Consider the following 20,053-nt stretch of genomic DNA (forward strand, 5'->3'; position numbering starts at 1 on the left):
TGGGGGTGTCCGAGGTCAGAGAAGCCTCAGGTTTGCTGCCGTTATTGGTCTTATTAAAGTTGTATGTAGTCATGACAAGCTGTTTGTCAAGTACATACTGTACACTGCAGTCTGTCTGTGTGCGTGTGTGTGTGTGTGTGTGTGTGTGTGTGTGTGTGTGTGTGTGTGTGTGCGTGCGTGCGTGCGTGCGTGTGTGCGTGCGTGCGTGTGTGTGTGTGCCAGGTGTACTGGTCCTCAGTGAGCGGTTCAGTGCACCTGCGGCTGGTGGAGGATGTCCAGTGGAGCTTGCGCTCCATCACCCTCTACAACCACCCACACATCACGGTGAGTGCCCCAGGGTTTACACACACACACACACACGTACTGTACATGCACACACGCACACACGTGTGCGCGCACACATACACGCATGCCTACAGATATGCACGCACACGCACACACACACGCGCGCACACAGACATACACACAGACATACACACACACATACACACACACACACACACACGTGCACACACACACAGACAGACATACACACACACCACCATGCACACGGACATACACACACTCACATGCTAAATGAAGACACACATTCACTCACACTTGCACATGGGGACACACACACACATGCACATGCACACATATGAGCGCACATACACACCCGTAACACACATACACGCGCACGTGTACACGCACACACACACAAACACAAATGCATACACACCAATGCGCACGCGCCCACACACACACACACACACACACACACACTGCAGTGTGTGACATTGTTCATGGAAAGTGTCTCAGGGGTTTCAAGCGTCCGCGCGCGCACACACACACACACACACGCACACATGCACACATGCATACATTAGTCATGGTAAGTACCTTAGGTGCTTCAAGCACATATATTTCAACAGACAGTCCCATACACACATACACACACACACAAACACACACACACACACTCGGACTCACACAGGTCACGGAGAGTACCTTTGGTCCAACACACACACAGATGGGCGCGCGCGCACACACACACACACACACACACATTTGTAGGTCTCTGGTCATGGTGAGCAGCTGTGGACTGTGAGGGATGTACCTAGTGGGTGATTGTGTGTGTCTGTGTGTGTGTGCGTGTGTGTGTGCGTGTGCGTCCTGCTTCTCTTCACACTGCGGAGGGCAGGAAGCACTACCGTAAGTTTTGCCTTGACTTTGACATTAACTTTATTCTCATGAGGGAAAGATTTTTTTAATCAACAACCTTTATTTTGTGAGCATAACATTTTGCGTATTTTGTGACATCACATTCGCTGGCCTTAACAAAAATGTCTCTCTCTCTATTTCTCTCTCTCTCTCTCTCTCTCTCTCTCTCTCTCTCTCTCTCTCTCTCTCTCTCTCTCCCTCTCTCTCTCTCTTCCTCTCTCTCTCTATCTCTCTCTCTCTCTATCTCTCTCCCTCTCTCTCTCTCTCTCTCTCTCTCTCTCTCTCTCTCATACACTGTCTCCAAATGTGTTTAAATGATCACTATTACTATCACCTCACTTTGCCTCTCAGATTATCATCCTTATCCTTATCAGCTCCTTATTTTGACATCACTGGGTTTTAATGTTAGTGTTGAGCCTGTTGCCTGTAAATGCATTGGTTGTTCCTCAGGATTGTGGAAGAGGTTCTGTTATCATTCATATCCCTGCTGTTCCACTTCATGTAGTGCTTCATATTACAGTATTTCTCAATTGGTTTTGTACATTTCTCGAATCTCTCTCGCAATTTGCGAAACATAATATTCATTCTCAAAACAGCTTTAACAAATGGCAAAACACCGTGGATGATCTGCAAAACCGAGTCTCTTGCTCAAAACCCAAGTTTTTGTGTCAATGAACGTATCAGTGCCAGCAGAATGGTTAGTCATTGTGTCATAGTGTAGTCCGTGTATGGACAAGCTAGTCAAATCGATTTGTCATGTTGTCAATTGAATAGTACACTCTTGAGAATCTTTTCTGAAGCAAAATGTTGTTTTGGTTGGATGGGAAATGTTGTAAATTCGACTTTATATTACATTGACCAGATAAGATTGTCCTAGATATACATTTAGACTATGACCTATTTATTGATAGGTTTTCTCATTGCAAAATAGGAAAAATAGCAAACTCAGGTTGAGGTGTCAAAATGCGCCCTCTACCATCCCTTTTTACTTGTCTTGCAAGCCCATGTGAAAAAAAATCTAGAAATGTAAAGCAAAATAAATTTGAAACAATACACTGATACTGTTTAAAGTTCACTTACTGTCTTGTGAAATTAAAGGGAAATATTGTAATTTTGCGTGGAGCGTAATTATAAAGACCACATGAGGCAAAGAGTAATATAATGCAGTACAGTGCCTACTGTTGTATTGTATGCCTGTTTTCTCTATCCCTTATACTGCCTTTGATTAGATTTTGAATTTACCAATTCAGATCACATTTATAGACAAAAATCCAATGGAAATTATACAGTGCTTATCACATTATGACAGCTTGGTAAATCATTTTGCATGTCAAGACTTAAACTATGACCTATGGCCTAAATGTTTGGTGGGTGCGATAGTTTCATGCATTCAGTGACAAAGCTTTTTGAGTGATATGACAAAAGCAATTGCTAATGTACGAAAAAGCTGAGAACTGTACACAACCATTCCATGGTGGACGAAAGCATTTGCTAAATGCTGAAAACTATGAAAAACGTATTTTACCATGTGCAGAGGTAACGGCAGGATGTCACAATTGAACAAGAAGTTTTGAGAATGATTATTCTGTTGTGAGAAATGTACAAAACCAATTGAGAAAAACTGTACGTAAAAGACACTGTGAAAATGTTTGGTTTGAGCAAGTAAGGTAACTCATTTCACACCACCTGGTCTTCACCCGTTGCCAGACTTTGCACCCATGTTTGCTAACCAGGGGTTTCGTGAGCATAGAGGGGGGGGTGGGGTGGGGTTTGGTAAGCGCTGTGCTAGTCGACACCAGTTAATCTGACTGCTGTTCCCTGTCTCTGGAAGCTCTGATATATATGCACATTATTTTAGCTGCTGCTATGGTTTGTAGCTGACTTTGAGCAGTGCCCCTGTTAAAGATGTTGCAAGTTATCACATATGGGCACATTGCTCATGAGGAGGAGCCAGGTTTGGATCCGGCCCGGGCGACATTCCTCACCCTACCCCATCTTTTTTCTACTGTCCTACATAATAAAGCCACAAAAGGCCCAAAACAAATATTAGAGCAAACAAACATGACTTCTGTTGCAACATTTGTCCCTTGTATGTTTTCCTTCTTCAGGAGAATCTGACTCTGGTTCATGGCTCTGGTCATTTTGTGGTCAGCCTTCAAGACAAGGAGCTGGCCAACGTCAGCTATCAGGAGAACACCAACACTGTACAGGTAAGGACATCTTGTCAGGGAAGGTGAAGGGAAGATGCATTTGTCTCGTGTGTGTGTGTGTGTGTTTCCTGTCTGTGTCTGTTTCCGTGTGTGTGTGTGTGTGTGTGTGTATTTCCTATGTGTGTGCAGGTTAACTTAGGAGGTGGTCCGTATCGTTACTACAGCAGCATTGGCTTATCAGTGCAGGTGTGTGTGTGTGTGTGTGTGTGTGTGTGTGTGTGTGTGTATGCGTGCATTTGTGTGCGTGCGTCCGCATCTGCGTGCGTTGAAATATAGATGCGGCGCAGCCTTGATTGCAGCGCGCTTCTCCCAATTGACATTCAACTAGTGATTGGATGGCACAAATAAAAGTTTGCTCGTCATTGGAAAAAATACTTGTGCGCTACGTCTAGACCAGGCTATTGCAAAAGTTGATATGGTGATAGGCCTACTGAAAGTTAGGCCTATATTTTAGATATGTCGTGCAGGGCACATCAAGGCACGTCTTCTGAATTTTATATTTTTTTAACTCGTGCGTCCCGGTATCAAATAGGTGTTTGGGGACCCCTGGTCTATGAGAAGAACATTGGGACATTGAGTTTGGTCTTCTTTTTGGCCTGGGACATTGCTGCTTGGTGGAGACACACCTGGGCTGACCTGCTGCTACCCGCTGGATGAGTGTGAATTGAGCGACCCTCACCAGGCTATCTCACACCTCTCTCACATCTCTCTGCTTCCTCCACCTCTCTCTTCACTTGCCTGGTTGTTTCTGTCATCTTTCTGTCACACGTCTTCTCTCTCATCCCATGTTTCCTTTCCTCGTGCACTATGTATCTTTAATGCCCTTTTTCTTCATTCATTCTCTTCTCATCCTTCTCTTCTCTCACATCCTTCCTCTCACTTTTTCTCTCTTCTGTTCCCCGTCTTTTTTCTTTTCCCACTTCCTTGTCCATTTTTTCCTTACCCTTCATCTTTTTTCTTACTATCTTTTAACCATCTCGTCATCCTCCTCCATTTTTCTCCCCTGCCATCTCCTTCTCTCCTTCCCTCCTTTCGTATACCCTCCTCCTGTACCCCTCATCCACGCTGTCTTTTATCCGTCCTCCTTTCCATCTCTCTCCCTCCGTTTCCTTTCCTCCTCCCTTGCATGTCTCCCTCCTCATCTGTTCCGCTGTTCATCTCTTCTTCTCCTCTCCTCTCTATGTTTGCAGGTGTCTCCGCTGCGTACGGGCTTCTCCTCTCTGAAGGTGTATGATGTGTGTCTGCCCCCTGTGGACCGCGCAGGCACTACACTCGCCATCTCAGTCTCAGACATCGCAGACTTCCACATTGACTTCATGGACATTGTAAGACTTTTGACTGTGTGTGTGTGTGTGTGTGTGTGTGTGTGTGTGTGTGTGTGTGTGTGTGTGTGTGTGTGTGTGTGTGTGTGTGTGTGTGTGTGTGTGTGTGTGTGTGTGTGTGTGTGTGTGTGTGTGTGTGTGTGTGTGAGCGCGTGTGAGCGCGTGTGAGCGCGTGTGATCGCATGTGTGTGCATGCATGCGTGTAGGAGTGTGTTTGGCCGTTCTTGTTTGTGTGCGTGTGTGTGCTCATGTTCCATGTTAATATAGAAGAGGAGGCTGCTGGAGCGTGTGACAAATTATAGTGTCCGCAAATCTGTATGCACTTACCTGTGAAAATAAGTAATTGTCTCTTTTTTGTACATCACTGTATGTAGACTATGTACAGTATATGTGCATTCACACGTAAACAGTTACTGTGTCCATGTTTACAGTATAAGGTGGGGGTAGTAGAGTACTTTTATTAACCACACCCACACATACAAACATATACTCACATACACACACACACACACACACAGCGACCAGCAGCAGTGATTGAATGTGAATGAAAGGGTTATGTGTGTATACATATGAATATGTGTAGTATATGCGGTATGTATATACAGTATGCATTTGAGCAGTGTTGATAGTATACTGTATAATTCACTGGGTCTGTGTGTGTGCGATGGGTTGAAATAGGTATCTAATATCTGCATTTACTGTACACACATGCGAACATACATTCATCTATATCTATACTGTTTGCATTAGTGTTCATTTCATATTGCAAATAGTAAATAAACTACGTTCAGTACAGTGCACACATAGTATATGACAGGCATGGGCAACTTTGATGATGAGGAGGGCCACATTTTTTCATCGCCTCCATGGTCCACATGTCCATGGATCTGACTGCAACTTACAGAGATTGAGGTGCAGTTGGTTGCTCACCAACTGCCGATATTGTTTGAAAGGTATAGGTGTTATCTATCGCCCAACACTATAATTACAATAGATTGATTCTGTAGTGTGTTTTTTTTATCTGGGCATTATTATTCTCTTCTCTTCTCTTCTCTTCTCTTCTCTTCTCTTCTCTTCTCTTCTCTTCTCTTCTCTTCTCTTCTCTTCTCTTCTCTTCTCTTCTCGTCTCGTCTCGTCTCTTTACTCCACTCCACTTCACATCACTTCACATCACTTCTCTTCTCTTCTCTTTTCTGTATCAATGCCAATGTTATGTGTGTGTGTGTGTATGTGGGGGTGTTGTGTTGTGTTGTGTGTGTAGGTGGAGGTGGGCCACAGTGCCCTGGTGCGTGTGCGGGTGTTGGATTCTAACCAGCAGCCCTTCTTGCGTCACTTCCTCTCTCTCATGGATCTCAAGCTCATCCCCTCATCCGCCATTGTCACAGTGGAGTGAGTCATTGTGTGTGTGTGTGTGTGTGTGTGTGTGTGTGTGTGTGTGTGTGTGTGTGTGTGTGTGTGTGTGTGTGTCTGTGTGTCTGTGTGTCTGTGTGTCTGTGTGAGTGCGTGTCTGTGTGAGTGCGTGTCTGTGTGAGTGCGTCTGCATGCGTCTGTGCTCTACCAATGTTGAAATTAACCCCATAATCAACTAATACACGTTTTTTGTGTGCGCTTGCTTGCGTGCTTGTGTGCAGGGCTGTGGGACCGCTGGACAAAGTGTCTGTGGGGTTCCGCGTTTTGGGTCAGGCAATCGGAGTGGCCACCTTACACCTGTCGGCTGTGGACAGGAACGGGGTCCTCATCAACTCTGCCCACAAACACCTGCAGGTGTACCCCCAGTTCACCTTGCAGCCCCGCAAGTTCTCCCTTGCACTCGGAAGCATACGGCAGGTGAGGAGGGATGCTTTTCAGACGGACCGACCGACAGACAGACCGACCAACCGACAGACGGACATACCCTCTTATAGAGATGCTAAGACACATCTAAACAGGGAAAAGGATTCTGTCACTATATGGATTACAACGATACACGTCACAATAAACCTACCACAATTAAGTATCGTTCCAGCCACAAAATCACACGTTGCGGTTTATATTAGATTATATCACATTCATAGCCAGCATAGTTGGATAGTTGAGAGATGAGTTCCAAACCAACCCACAGAGACCCCTGCCTCAATTGCACAGACCTCTTATATTGGAGGTCTGCTGATGCCAGAGGTGGAACGTAACAAAGTATTTTTACTTAGTTACTGTACTTAAGTAGTTTTTTCTGGACTTTGTAAAAAATAACAGTGCTGGAAAACATTACAGAACCCATGCACTCATGTGTTAAGTCCATAGGCTACAGTAAAAAAGGAGAAGTGAAATCGCAATGTTAACACTGCTCTCTCTCTCTCTCTCTCTCTCTCTCTCTCTCTCTCTCTCTCTCTCTGGTTTTTGTTTTGTTTTTAAACGAAAACGTGAAGTTGTGTCATAAATAGCCTACCCATTTGCTCCTGATTTTTGAGTCTGTGGCATGAAATGGGGGATTTATTCACTCTTTTTGTGCTGAGATATTGCAGAGAGAGAGAGAGAGAGAGAGACAGAGAGAGAGAGAGAGAGAGAGAGAGAGAGAGAGATTGACAGCTGTCTTCAGCATGAAGTCTCAAAGAGACTTGCAGTGGCGATAGACAGTCTAGTTGACACTGTGGCTGAGGAAGGATGCACACACCTGTAGAGTGTAGCATTCTGAAATAGAGGTGCTTCATGGACACTTGCTGGAGATATCAACTTCCAGTTTGCTTTTTGTTGCCAAGTTAATTTGATATTTTTATAATGGTATTTTAAACCCTGTTGTGGGCGACAAAATATACAGTATCTACGCAACTATGTAGTGTAGTGCAGTCAGTGCAGTGCCTTTTTTGCCTTTTTTAAGAAGGCTCACTGTTTTCAGTGACATGCGATAAATAAAGCACATTGCAATTACCATTACTATTTGTAGGCTTTGATATTCCAAAGAAAAACAAGTTGAGACAAAAAAGCGCCACAGTATGAACAGTGTGTGTTTTGAACACTGCAAGAAACATATTCCCCAGCCTTGATTACACAGCTTTTATCCCCCAATGTCTGTCACACTTGTGTGACCAATGACTTTAACTTACAGTTTTTCTCGATTCCTTATACACAATTTCTGGTACTTCACACACAATTCTCGGAACATCTCACCCATTTCCCAACTCCCCTAACCAATGTCACTGAACACTAAACACAATTCCTTCTTTACACTCCCATTTCAGTTTTAAAACACACTTTTTTCAAACCACTACACACAATTCTCTGGATTACACACAGTTTCCATGAAGAAAAATCCTGGTTGTCGCATTGAACACACTGTCATTCAAAATACTAAAATCAACTGCCTCATCACATGGGCAAACTCTCTTCATACCGGTTTACAATCTGAAATCATCACCCCATAAGGACACACATTGCATGTCATATTGATGAAAAATGAGTGGATGCAAGGAGAAAAAAAAATTGTTTAGTTTTTGAACTCAAAAATATGTTATACAAGACATCACTTTCATGTGGTTACCCTATATTTTACAATAAATTAGTGCATTTTTTTAAATGTCAGAAAAATATGTAAGATTTATACACATCTGTGTACTCCAAGTCTAAAAACAATATTTCAGTATTTTACTACAGAAAATACCACCCTCTTTAGTAAGTAGAACACTGAAGAAAATAAGTTTCTACTGTGTTTCAAGTTGAGTATAGAGTTTTACCTTGTGCATATTGGTGTTCAATGGTTCACATAAGAGTGTATTACAGTTTTTCTCGATTGCTTACACACAATTTCTGGTACTTCACACACAATTCTCGGAACATCTCACCCATTTCCCAACTCCCCTAACCAATGTCACTGAACACTAAACACAATTCCTTCTTTACACTCACATTTCAGTTTTAAAACACACTCTTTTCAAACCACTACACACAATTCTCTGGATTACACACAATTTTCATGAAGAAAAACCCTGGTTGTCGCATTGAACACACTGTCATTCAAAACACTAAAATCAACTGCCATACTAAGTTCACTTCCTCATCACATGGGCAAACTCTCTTCATACCTGTTTACAATCTGAAATCATCACCCCATAAGGACACACATTGCATGTCATAATGATGAAAAATGAGTGGATGCGAGGAGAAAACACATTTGTTTAGTTTTTGAACTCAAAAATATGTTATACAAGACATCACTTTCATGTGGTTACCCAAAATTTTACAATACAGTTTTTTTCAATTGCTAACAAGCACTTACCCATACTATGGATACTTTTTCTAAACTCTTAACACAGACTACCACCTACCAAACACAATTGCCCAAACAGTTAATTTTCTTCTCAAAAGCACACACTGATAAATATACACAAAGTACTCATTTCAAAACAGAACACATCGTTTTCTGTACAAACTCACTTTACAAAAACACTAGAAACATGGCTCAAAATGAAATACGTCTGTCAAACAATAACACTTGTTTTCATTTCACAAGGTACATTGAGTCAATCAAATTACGCAAGACTTCAAAACACTGGCTATTGTCAACATTACAGAACCTACATAGACTTGAATGTTTTAGTTTTACAGGTAGCCTATTGAATGCATTCAAATCACGCAATTCACTGTTTGCACTAAATTTCTAAAGGCAACAGGACTCTGAGCTCATGTGTTGTTGACATTCAAGATGATTCCACTACGAAGCATTTTTTACTGTTGACTACAGAAGATACAGTATAAATACTGTTTATAGAATGATATAACAAAGTTTTGCAATGTTATGTTATGTTGCAATGTTGCAACGAAATATCATGAAACAAATACATATAAAAGCACAAGCAAGACGGTTGCCTAGGCCCACAAATGTCTTGGGAGGATAAGCCTTAAAGTCCACACAGAATTAGAATGTCACACAAAATACATACAGCAATACAGTACACCTTACACTGACAATGCTGTCAATGGTATTCATGGCCACTCAGTATATATGCAGGTACCACAGTAGATCTTAGATCAAATTGAAGACACTATGCTTACAGATGCAAATTTTGAAAATCCACAAAAGGAACGGGGGTGCTTCCCAAGGGCAAATGGACTAGAAACGGCCCTGAAATTATTGAATCTATAATACATTTTCATGCATTTCCAAATCATGATTTCATGGACAGCATTGGCTTCAGACGTTTACTGTATTTACCGTAAAATACCAATTTCGGCAGATGTGTTGACAGAGTGATATATACCATTTCTAAACATGATTCGGTAATTTTACATGAACGTGAATTATGAAGATTTTGTTAGGTCTATAGACATTCTTCTTACAGTTTTTGCCTACTGCTTAAACACTATAGGCAGATGCTTAAACCAAAGTAGCATATCGCTAAGTTGTTGGTGCATAACTTAAACACTTATTGCTTGACTTTAAACAAGAGTAAGCATTACACTTTCATACCAGTTTAGCAAGGCACTTGCTCCTTTACGCAACACACAGACTCCAGCTGTCTACACACAATTTCATACACAAGACACTTTGTTCAAAAGTAAAATCTCAGAGTGTCATTGTGAAAACACATCTGTTAAAAAAACAAAACACACTGATGTATGACAAGATTTAGACACAGACAATAAAACACATGCTTTCAAAATTGAACACTCTTCTGCCATGTTACAAAGTTGCATGCTTTATATTACATTGCATTTGTTTTATTTTGCATGTGTTTTACTTTGATTGCTTGTATGCTAAACAAGGCGAATAGCACAATGGTACTAAAGTGTAGAATATGGAGTATGGCATTGACTGACTCACGTACTGTAAAACCTAGCCTGATACATGCCGCCAAGAGTAGCCTTTTGTCTTCATCATCACATGTTAGGTAATGTGAACATGATAGTTTGTAGAAATAGTGTCATTTTCAGAACACAACCAAGCAAGACCACTTGAGCAAACTGAACATGATATAATTTTGATGATGTCATGTAGATGTCAGCTGCATAGTGTGTCTGTGAAAATGTTTTGTATTTCGTGAATACCTCATACCTCATAACCAAACAAAGTAGCCTATATTGACTTGATTGTCATTGATGATTGTCATTACAGCATGTTGACGTAACCCCATATTTATATCATATTTAGATGTTTGAAAATGTGTGAATATAACCAATACACAAAAAAGGTACATACGTAAGCTCACCTACACACTGTTGTATTTAGAGTGATGTACTGTTTGAGATATATTTTGCTTCGGTTTAATGTCCTGTACTGTAAGGTGCAGTTTTGTAATGTACAGTATTGAATTTTGGGGTCTTGTGAAAATGTACATTCTGTGAGACTGAATAGACTGCTCCAAAAAGAAAGACTGCTGTGTTTTGTATAAAGCAGACAACTGTTTAAAAAGTTGATCTAATTTGTTTTCTCATTTGGTGCTTTTGTGTGTCTTTTGACATGAAAGTGAGGTTTTGACAAAAGATTGTAAGGTTTTTATGGCAATGTTTATGCTTTTATAGCAGAGCTTCATGTTGCCATATATGTGATGGGTTTATCTCCAAGTGTTGAGAGTAATTGGCTTGTGTGTAGAGTTTTGACTCTATGAGCCAAATTTTGCAAATTGTGTGCAAGCAGTCGGCAAAAACTGTATAAACAAACAGTTCTTTCCAACTGTGACAAAAGCATTTCCATTCTGTGATTGTGAGACAACTTTTTACTGTAAAAACGGTTGTCAAAAACTGTCAATAGAACCGAACAACCAAAATTGGAGGGTTTTCTTCTACTTTTATCAATAATCTGTTTACTGTACTCTTGCTAATGTCATGCAAAGGCATTTTGTACTGAAATAAGGATTTGGATGTTGTATTTCCAGTTTTGACACACTGTGTGAAAGCATTTGAAAATAAACCATCAAATATACATTGTTTTGTTGCTGTGGTTATCCTGTGTGTAAAGGAAATGTTAGCATTTTAGAAATGCATTCATTGACTACTAATTGTGTGAAAAAGGCATGTAATGTGTCAACTGCATGGCCATGGAAAGCCCTTGCTGTGTTAACTGTGTTAAGAGTTTTGCAAATGTCGCTGAGGATTGGACAAAAGCTTGTTAGCAATTGAAAAAAACTGTAAATTAGTGCAATTTTTTAAATGTCAGAAAAATATGTAAAATATATACACATCTGTGTACTCCGAGTCTAAATACAATATTTCAGTATTTTACTACAGAAAAATACCCTCCTTAGTAAGAAAATAAGTTTCTACTGTATTTCAAGTTGAGTATAGAGTTTTACCTTGTGCATATTAGTGTTCAATGGTTCACATACGAGTGTATTAAAATGACTGCTTGAGTGTGTCATTTGAGAACAAAATGACCTTTTTAGAAGAGAGTACATTGTTTTGAGACAAGACGCGCATTTTTCAGAGGTAGTGAGGAGTTTTGCCCGTTGTGTGTGAGGTTTGGAGATTTGTGTGTAGAGTTTTGAGAATTCGAGAACTGATTCCGAAAAATGTGTGTAAGCAATCGAGAAAAACTGTAATATATTCAGCCTCTGGGTGTGACGACATAGCCTGATTATAATCGGCTTTAAAATCTCTTCGAGACTTGGTCTGACCAAGAGCATAACAATTAACATTTCCCAAATGGCATGGCCCACCTCACATGGTTTGCTACTGCTTGTTTGCTTCCAGACGAAGTGGGAGGAGTTCCCGATTTTTCTGGAGCTCAGAAATTATATTTGTATTGCTCCTGGCCTGACTAGAAGCAACGCTGAGGGTGTTTGTTGCATCACTAGGAGGGCGTGGCCTGGCTAGTGACGACACACCCTGAAAGATGAAGGGAATTTCTATCTTTTTTATGGGGCTTTTTTCTGTTGTTTGTGTGTGTGTGTGTGTGTGTGTGTGTGTGTGTGTGTGTGTGTGTGTGTGTGTGTGTGTGTGTGTGTGTGTGTGTGTGTGTGTCCAGGTGAAATGGGAAGGTGGTCCATACCCCCAGTCTAGCGTTGGCTTCTCAGTGAGTGACAGTGCAGTTGCCACAGTGACGGACACCGGATTGGTCAAAGGCCTATCAGTGGGTGTGGCCAAGCTCAGAGGAGCATTGCAGACCATCGTACAGGACACAGGAGCTTTACTCACATTTGCACAGGTATACACACAAAAACACACCACACACACACACACTCACTCACTCACTCACTCTCTCTCACACACACACACACACACACACACACACACACACACACACACACACACACACACACACACACACACACACACACACACACACACACACACACACACACACACACACACACACACACACACACACACACACCTTTCTGAAAGCTTGTAGCACAAGCCTAAAACTTGACAGATTTCAAAGAATGACATGCTCAGATTGACATGCTTCAATGTAAATAATGTATGTTGGAGCTTAAGAATGAGATATTGCTGGAAGCAAAACGTTGTGTTGATGTTTCACTCCATTTCCCATGATGCTGCAGGATGAGGTGGAGGTGGAGGTGTTTGAGTTGACGGCCGTGCGCATCCAGGCCCCGCTGGTCAGGCTCACCGTCGGCACTGAGGTTAGACCTGCTTTTCTTGCACTGCTGCTTTGCAAGCAGTAAGGTTTCTCCAGCGTTTGCCCTCCCCTTTTAAGTGTATGTCCCATCTATTTTTATTCTCTCTCTCTCAGTCTAAATTTCTTAGATAGGTAGAGCATGTCATTTGTATGTGGTCATTTGTATTGTATTGTATTGTCATTTTAGTAGTTTATTTCCAGAATGTATGCTTTTATAATTTTCATATACTGTACATGGACCCTACAGTATGTGTGTATTTACTTCCACCCTCAATGTGTAAGTATTCATTATAACTCTGGAAAAATTACACTTACCATACAGGGCTGCCACTTAGAATTACCGTCATAGACTTATTTGGCTGCAAAACTAACTGTACTTTTGTCAGACCGGTAAATATGAATGTATTTACTTAATACTGATGTAGTGTTAAATACTGATGAAAAGATCAATAGGTGATGGTGATGTGAATGAGAAGCATACCTTCTGAAAATAAATAACTAAAATTACAAACTGAAACGTTAATCAAAACTACCATAGTTTAGATTAGAATTTAGGAGACCAGCTTCTGATGTGCTGTTCTTCTCATGTCTCAGAACACTCTTTCTGTCTCTCTTCTCTTTTGCTCTGTCTTTAAGAAAGACTCCATGCCCTCTCCTTTGAGTTCATATTCTGTCTATCGCTCTGTCCATCTCTCTTAGTCTAAATATCTAAAGCAATTAAGAGGACGATATTGTAAATCTGCAGTGTCAGCACAATTTACAGTAAAGATGCTCCTCTCTCTCCCCCTCCTCTCTAGATTTTCAAGCAAATGTATTTGTGATGAGTACACACTGTATTCAGACACCTCTCCATTTTTCCACTTACACTTCACAACTCTTCCCTGTTCTTTCCCTGTCTCTTTCTCTATCTCTCTCTCTGTTTCGACCTGTAGTTGAGCTTCCTGACCCCCTACCGTCTCTCTCTCTGTCTGTCTCTCTCTCTCTCTCTCAATTCAATTCAATTCAATTCAATTCCATTCAAAGAGCTTTATTGGTATGACGAATAAGAATACAACCATGTTGCCAGAGCAGTCATACAAATAATTGGAATCACAACAAAGAAAGGTAAAAGGTATGGATATGGCTGTACATACAGTATATCCAACTAACATTTATACATGCATCAAATTAACATTTCTATATGCATCCAACTAGGCTTAACATTTCTGAGGTTTGAGTAGAGTAATCGTCCAAGAGATGGTGACTAGCTGCAATAATACTTATTTCGAAAGCGATTCTCTCAGGAGGTGGCATTGTGAAACGTACACTCTCTCTCTCTCTCTCCAGATGCCAGTGTATGTGATGGGTAGTGACAACAGCCAGTCTCCCCTGTCTCTGGGTAGTGTGGAGGGGGGCCTGGGCTTCCAGTGGACGCTGGGCAAACTCGGAGTGCTGGAGATCATCCCACGCCACACCAGAGTACAGCACACACACACACACTCTAGAGTACAGCACACACACACACACACACACACACACACACACACACACACACACACACACACACACACACACACACACACACACACACACACACACAAACACACTAGAGTACAGCACACACACACACACACACGCACACTAGAGTACAGCACACACACACACACACAACACACACACACACACACACACACACACACACACACTTACAGTTGAATAGACAAAGGAGCATGCACACACACAGGAGCATTATCATACTCATCCATCAACTCATCTACACAGGCTCAATCACACCCACACGCACACCCACACACATTCACTGTGCAAGTGTCTTTGAACACACACTCATATACACAGGTGCCCTTAGCCCCCATCTCTCTTTCTCTAACTCTCTCTCTCTCTCTCTCTCTCTCTCTGTCTCACACACCCACACCCACACCCACACTCACACTGTCACACATACACAAGTAAAGAATAGCGTGCCAATGCATATTCATTTATTTTCCATGCCGGTTAGTTGTCATGTAAAGTAAAGCTAGTGTGGGAATGTGTGTGTGTGTGTGTGCTTGCTATGTTTTGCCAGGCAGGAATCAGTGTGTCTCACACACGCAGCTTCTCCGTGCTGGTGAGAGCTTGGGCCGCTGGCAGGACAACTCTCCGAGTGTGTGTGCGACCTGTCACCGCAGACTCTCCAGACGAGCACAGGGACGAGCACTGTCCCCTCTCCGATGAGATACACATACTGGTAAGCACACACTCACTCAGACTGACTCGTCTCAGAGCACAGTAACACACAACTAAGGAGGAATTTCGTTAATGAGGTAAACACCATAGTAGGGAGTAGGGATGTTAACCGGTAACCGGTTAACCGATAGTCGACCGGATCAACTTTAACCGGTTAAAATTTTCTGCCACCGGTTAACCGGTTGTAATAATAATAATAATTATAATAATAATAATTTCCTCCCAAAAAGCGATAATTTTGAGGTTTTAGTATGATAATTCAGCATTTTCCATCTGGCAACAGTGGCTGGACATGGCAGGTCCTGTCTGCGCAGCAACAAAAAAGGCTTATGTGAAAAATAAAATGTAAAAAAAATCAGTGCTGTGCATATCAGGCACGCGAACGTTGTATAATTTAGGATTACCGGTTAACCACCGGTTAATGAGTGTCAGTAGCCGGTTAAGAGTTTTTTCAATTTTCGCCATCCCTAGTAGGGAGTAGGGGTGTAAATAATAATCGTTATGTATCGATGCATCGATCCAACAGCCCACAATCAAATCGTATTGTATTGTGGGGCATTCAAGTATAGAAAATAATTGAATCGCTGGTCCCTGCCCAATGCCCTAGCTGTTGATTGTCCAACATAATAGAAGTGGAAAAGTGGGGGGGGAAATTGTATCGTATCGTGGCGCATTCTTACAGTAAGTATCGAAAATAATCGGATCGCGGCCTCAAGAAATCGATATCGAATCGTATCGTAATGGAAGCTATAATTCACACCCCTTGTAGGGCGTAACGTTTCGAAGGTCAATGTCCATGACATACACAATAACACACTCTGTGCACCGTGCATTCATCCTGAACTTCGAAGGTCAGTAGCATTTGGTGATGTTGAAGAGTACATTTACAAACTAAAGAAAAAAGGCCAATGGTATCAGCTGTGGCTGAGTTGAGCTCTTGCAATATGAAAAAGCAATGGTTTAATTTAGATGGATTTACTTTAACCCTCCTCAGTGGGATTATTTGGTATTGGTTTATGGTGCAAAATATTTATGTTGCATGTGTTACTTGATACATAGAATGTGTGTACAGGGATGTAAGCAGAGAGAGTAGAGAAAGAATCTCTGATGTAAGTGTTGAAAAGTTGAAATGTTAGAGCGGAAAAGTTTCTCTTTCACGTAAGTGAATGAAATGTGTGTTGTTTTACAAACCCCAACTCCATAGAAGTTGGGACGCAAGGTTAATTGTGAATAATAACAAAATACTGCCATTTTCAAAAAGTCTGGTTCTGACATTAGTTGGAGAACGGTACAAAGAAAACATATCAGCCATCAAAACTGACCAAAATTATTGTTTTGGGGGATATTCATGAATATGTAAATCCAACACGTCTCAAAAGAGTTGGGACGGGGACAATAAAAGGCAGCAAATGTCGAGGAAGACTAAAAACAAAACAAAGGACAACACTTAACAGTTAATAGCATTAACCGATGAGATGATTTTATATAAAAACAGTGTTGATTCCTATCTTGGACATGATTTCAACAGCTTAAATGGTAGGTGTATTCCTTGTCATGTTTTGCAATGTTTTCCTTTCTGTAGTGCTTACACTGTGGCAGGTCTTGACCAAAAGCCAGCCATTTTATGTCCTGCTGGTCCTTATGTTGGAGTTAAACTGTTAAAACATAGTAGAGAATGCAATTTGTCATTACTATGTGGCAGCAATCGAAGATCTCCCTTCAAAATATAAAGCACGAGTGGCTTTTCATGTTGTTTAAAACCCATTCATTTCATTCAGTACTGTATTCAATTCTACAGGTGAGTTAGAACAGCTTAACCAATGTACTACTGCACCCCCATGCCATCATGGAGGCTGACTTTTGAAGCTAGCACTAACACAAGTTGCATGGTCAATTTTCACTGTAGTACAGGATGTGCAAGACTATTATTTTCAAAAAGAATTGACTTCTGCAACTTCTGCTGACTTCTGTAAGCAAATTACAGTTTCCCATGTCTTCTGGGTCTATTTCAAGTGAGCTCGGGTGGATAGGAGAATGTTAAGCCCCTCTATCATTTGCATACATGAAGCGTCCTTAATATGGAATATAGAAGTTTTAACTAGCTGTCGGAGTGCTAGAGTGAGTCTACAGCCAATATATATTTCATGATGTTATAAACCTATACAATGATGTTAATGACAAAAATATGTCTTATATACACTCAATCACGGTAAATCAAGGGAATTCAAAACTTTATGTAATAACTATGGTAATTGTTCCTTCTGCATCTTTAATTCTGAGTGACTCAGCCTCTCTGTGATTGTCTTATACCTGGACACTCAAATTGTACATCAGTACAATTCATTTTGAAATGTTCTTCCTTTTTGTTTTATCTTATTTTGATGTTTATAACATTTCACTGATCCCCGTCCCAACTTATTTGAGACGTGTTGCAGTTATCAAATTAGAAAAGAGTACATATGTCCCCTAAAACAATATTTTTTCTCGGTTTTAACACTTGATATGTTGTCTTTTCACTATTCTCCATCTCAGGAATGTATTGAATGTTTTGAAAATGATAGCATTTTGATTTTATTCTCAGTTTACCAAACGTCCCAACTTCACCGGAGTTGGGGTTTGTATACTGCATTCTTGTTCTCTTCTGTGTTTTTGATACTTCTGTTTCTGTTTCTGTCTACCTGCCTGCCTGTTTGTCTACCTGTCTGCATACTTGTCTGTCTTTTTCTGTCTGCCTGCCTGGTTCTCTTATGTTATAATATGGTCTGCATACTTGTGTCTCTCTGTCTGCCTGCCTGGTTCTCTGTTGGCCTGCCTGTCTGTGTCCGCCTGTCTGTCTGTTCTTGTGTTATAGGTGTTGGAGGAGATGAGGTTAGCAGTTGGAAGTCCCCAGTCCATCCTCATGTCTCCCCACTCCACATATCACCTTCAAAGCAACAAGTGAGTTTGCATGTAATACGATTGTGTGTGTGTGTGTGCGCGTGCGTGCGTGCGTGCCTGTGTGTGTAAGTAAGTTAAAGGTCAAAAGGGTAAGAACTAAGAAGCAATGCTAAAGTATAAAAATCCGTTTGTCGTCTGGATTTAAAAGTAGAGGTAGTGGGGGCTAGTCTGATGTTGGGGGGCACATCGTTCCAGAGGCGTGGAGCTGCCACGGCGAAGGCTCTGTCTCCTTTATTGACAAGACGGGACCGGGGCACTAGGAGAAGGCCTTTGTCGGTGGATCTAAGGGATCTGTGCGAGGGGCAGTGCAGCATGTCATAAATATAGGAAAGGGCCTCACCATGTAAAGATTTAAAGACTAAAAGAAGTACTTTGAATTTAATTCTGAGAGAGATAGGGAGCCAGTGCAGAGAGGAAAGGACAGGAGTGATGTGGTCATATTTCCTAGTGCCAGTTAAAAGTCGAGCCGCAGCATTCTGCACCAGTTGTAGGCGTGCTATCTAGCACTGGGGTAGGCCAAGGTAGAGGGTGCTGCAATAGTCGAGCCGAGATGTTATAAAGGCATGAATGATGGTTTCTAGGTCTTGAAAAGATAGGGAAGGCTTGAGGCGGGTGATGACTCTGAGCTGGTGGTAGCTGCTCTTAATGACCGCATTGATCTGTTTTTTTAAAACAGAGTTCAGAGTCAAAAATGACCCCAAGGCTTTTGGCTGATGGCTTAACAAAAGATGACAGAGTGGGTAGTTTTGAAGCTGCAGAGGAAATGGATTTAGGGGAACCAAAGATGATCACCTCAGTTTTTGCATTATTAAGTTGGAGAAAGATGTCGGTCATCCAAGACTCAATAGCGTCCAGGCAGTCCAACAGACGCTGGGCTGAATCCTTTGTTCTTAGTGGCATGTATAACTGAGTGTCATCTGCATAAAAGTGAAAAGAGACGTTGTGTTGGCGAATGATGTTACCTAGGGGGAGCATGTACAGGCAGAAGAGTACCGGGCCCAAAATGGAACCTTGTGGGACCCCATATGAGACCGGTGCAGAGGAAGAGGAGGAATTCCCAATGGAGACTGAGAACGTGTGTGTGTGTGTGTGCGTGTGCGTGTGCGTGTATGTGTGTGTTTGTGTGTTTTATCAGAATTGTTGTGTAGAGAGGCCTCTGTTCTGTTCTGTTTGTAAGCTGATGCTAGCATGTCCAAAAAAGGCATTACCAGAAATCTGTGTGTGTGTGTGTGTGTGTGTGTGTGTGTGTGTGTGTGTGTGTGTGTGTGTGTGTGTGTGTGTGTGTGTGTGTGTGTGTGTGTGTGTGTGTGTGTGTGTGTGTGTGTGTGTGTGCGTGTGTTTCAGGGACTCCATCTGTCCGATGCGTTACACTCTCCACCAGAGTCTAGAGGGAGCTGGTCTGGTTACCGTTGACAACCGGGGTCTGCTGAGGGCAGGCTCCAAGACAGGGGCTGCTCTCCTGGAGGTCATCGCCTCGGAGACGGGTGGGGTCAACCAGACACTCCTCATCAGCGTCAAAGTCAGGTTCCATTCTGCCGTGTCCGTTATACAACAATTCTGTTGTTATGTTATGTCACACACTCTTTTTTGGATTTCATTTGCTGTGTTCA

General features: G+C 41.7%; 1 protein-coding gene across 2 annotated transcripts in view; it reads left to right on the plus strand.

Annotated features, from left to right (window-relative positions):
• The window catches only part of LOC134449543 (nuclear pore membrane glycoprotein 210-like), a 73,225-nt gene that overhangs the window by 44,268 nt on the left and 8,904 nt on the right, over positions 1 to 20,053 (plus strand). For both annotated transcript variants that reach the window (XM_063199542.1, XM_063199543.1), the window contains exons 20-30: positions 223 to 324; positions 3,312 to 3,413; positions 4,604 to 4,738; positions 5,997 to 6,124; positions 6,367 to 6,562; positions 12,669 to 12,848; positions 13,207 to 13,287; positions 14,610 to 14,741; positions 15,346 to 15,507; positions 18,358 to 18,443; positions 19,788 to 19,962. In XM_063199542.1, the coding sequence (XP_063055612.1) occupies positions 223 to 324; positions 3,312 to 3,413; positions 4,604 to 4,738; positions 5,997 to 6,124; positions 6,367 to 6,562; positions 12,669 to 12,848; positions 13,207 to 13,287; positions 14,610 to 14,741; positions 15,346 to 15,507; positions 18,358 to 18,443; positions 19,788 to 19,962 (1,479 nt within the window). The remainder of the gene's footprint in view (positions 1 to 222; positions 325 to 3,311; positions 3,414 to 4,603; positions 4,739 to 5,996; positions 6,125 to 6,366; positions 6,563 to 12,668; positions 12,849 to 13,206; positions 13,288 to 14,609; positions 14,742 to 15,345; positions 15,508 to 18,357; positions 18,444 to 19,787; positions 19,963 to 20,053) is intronic.

Source organism: Engraulis encrasicolus, chromosome 5 (assembly GCF_034702125.1).
Source record: "Engraulis encrasicolus isolate BLACKSEA-1 chromosome 5, IST_EnEncr_1.0, whole genome shotgun sequence".
Lineage (NCBI taxonomy): Eukaryota > Metazoa > Chordata > Actinopteri > Clupeiformes > Engraulidae > Engraulis > Engraulis encrasicolus.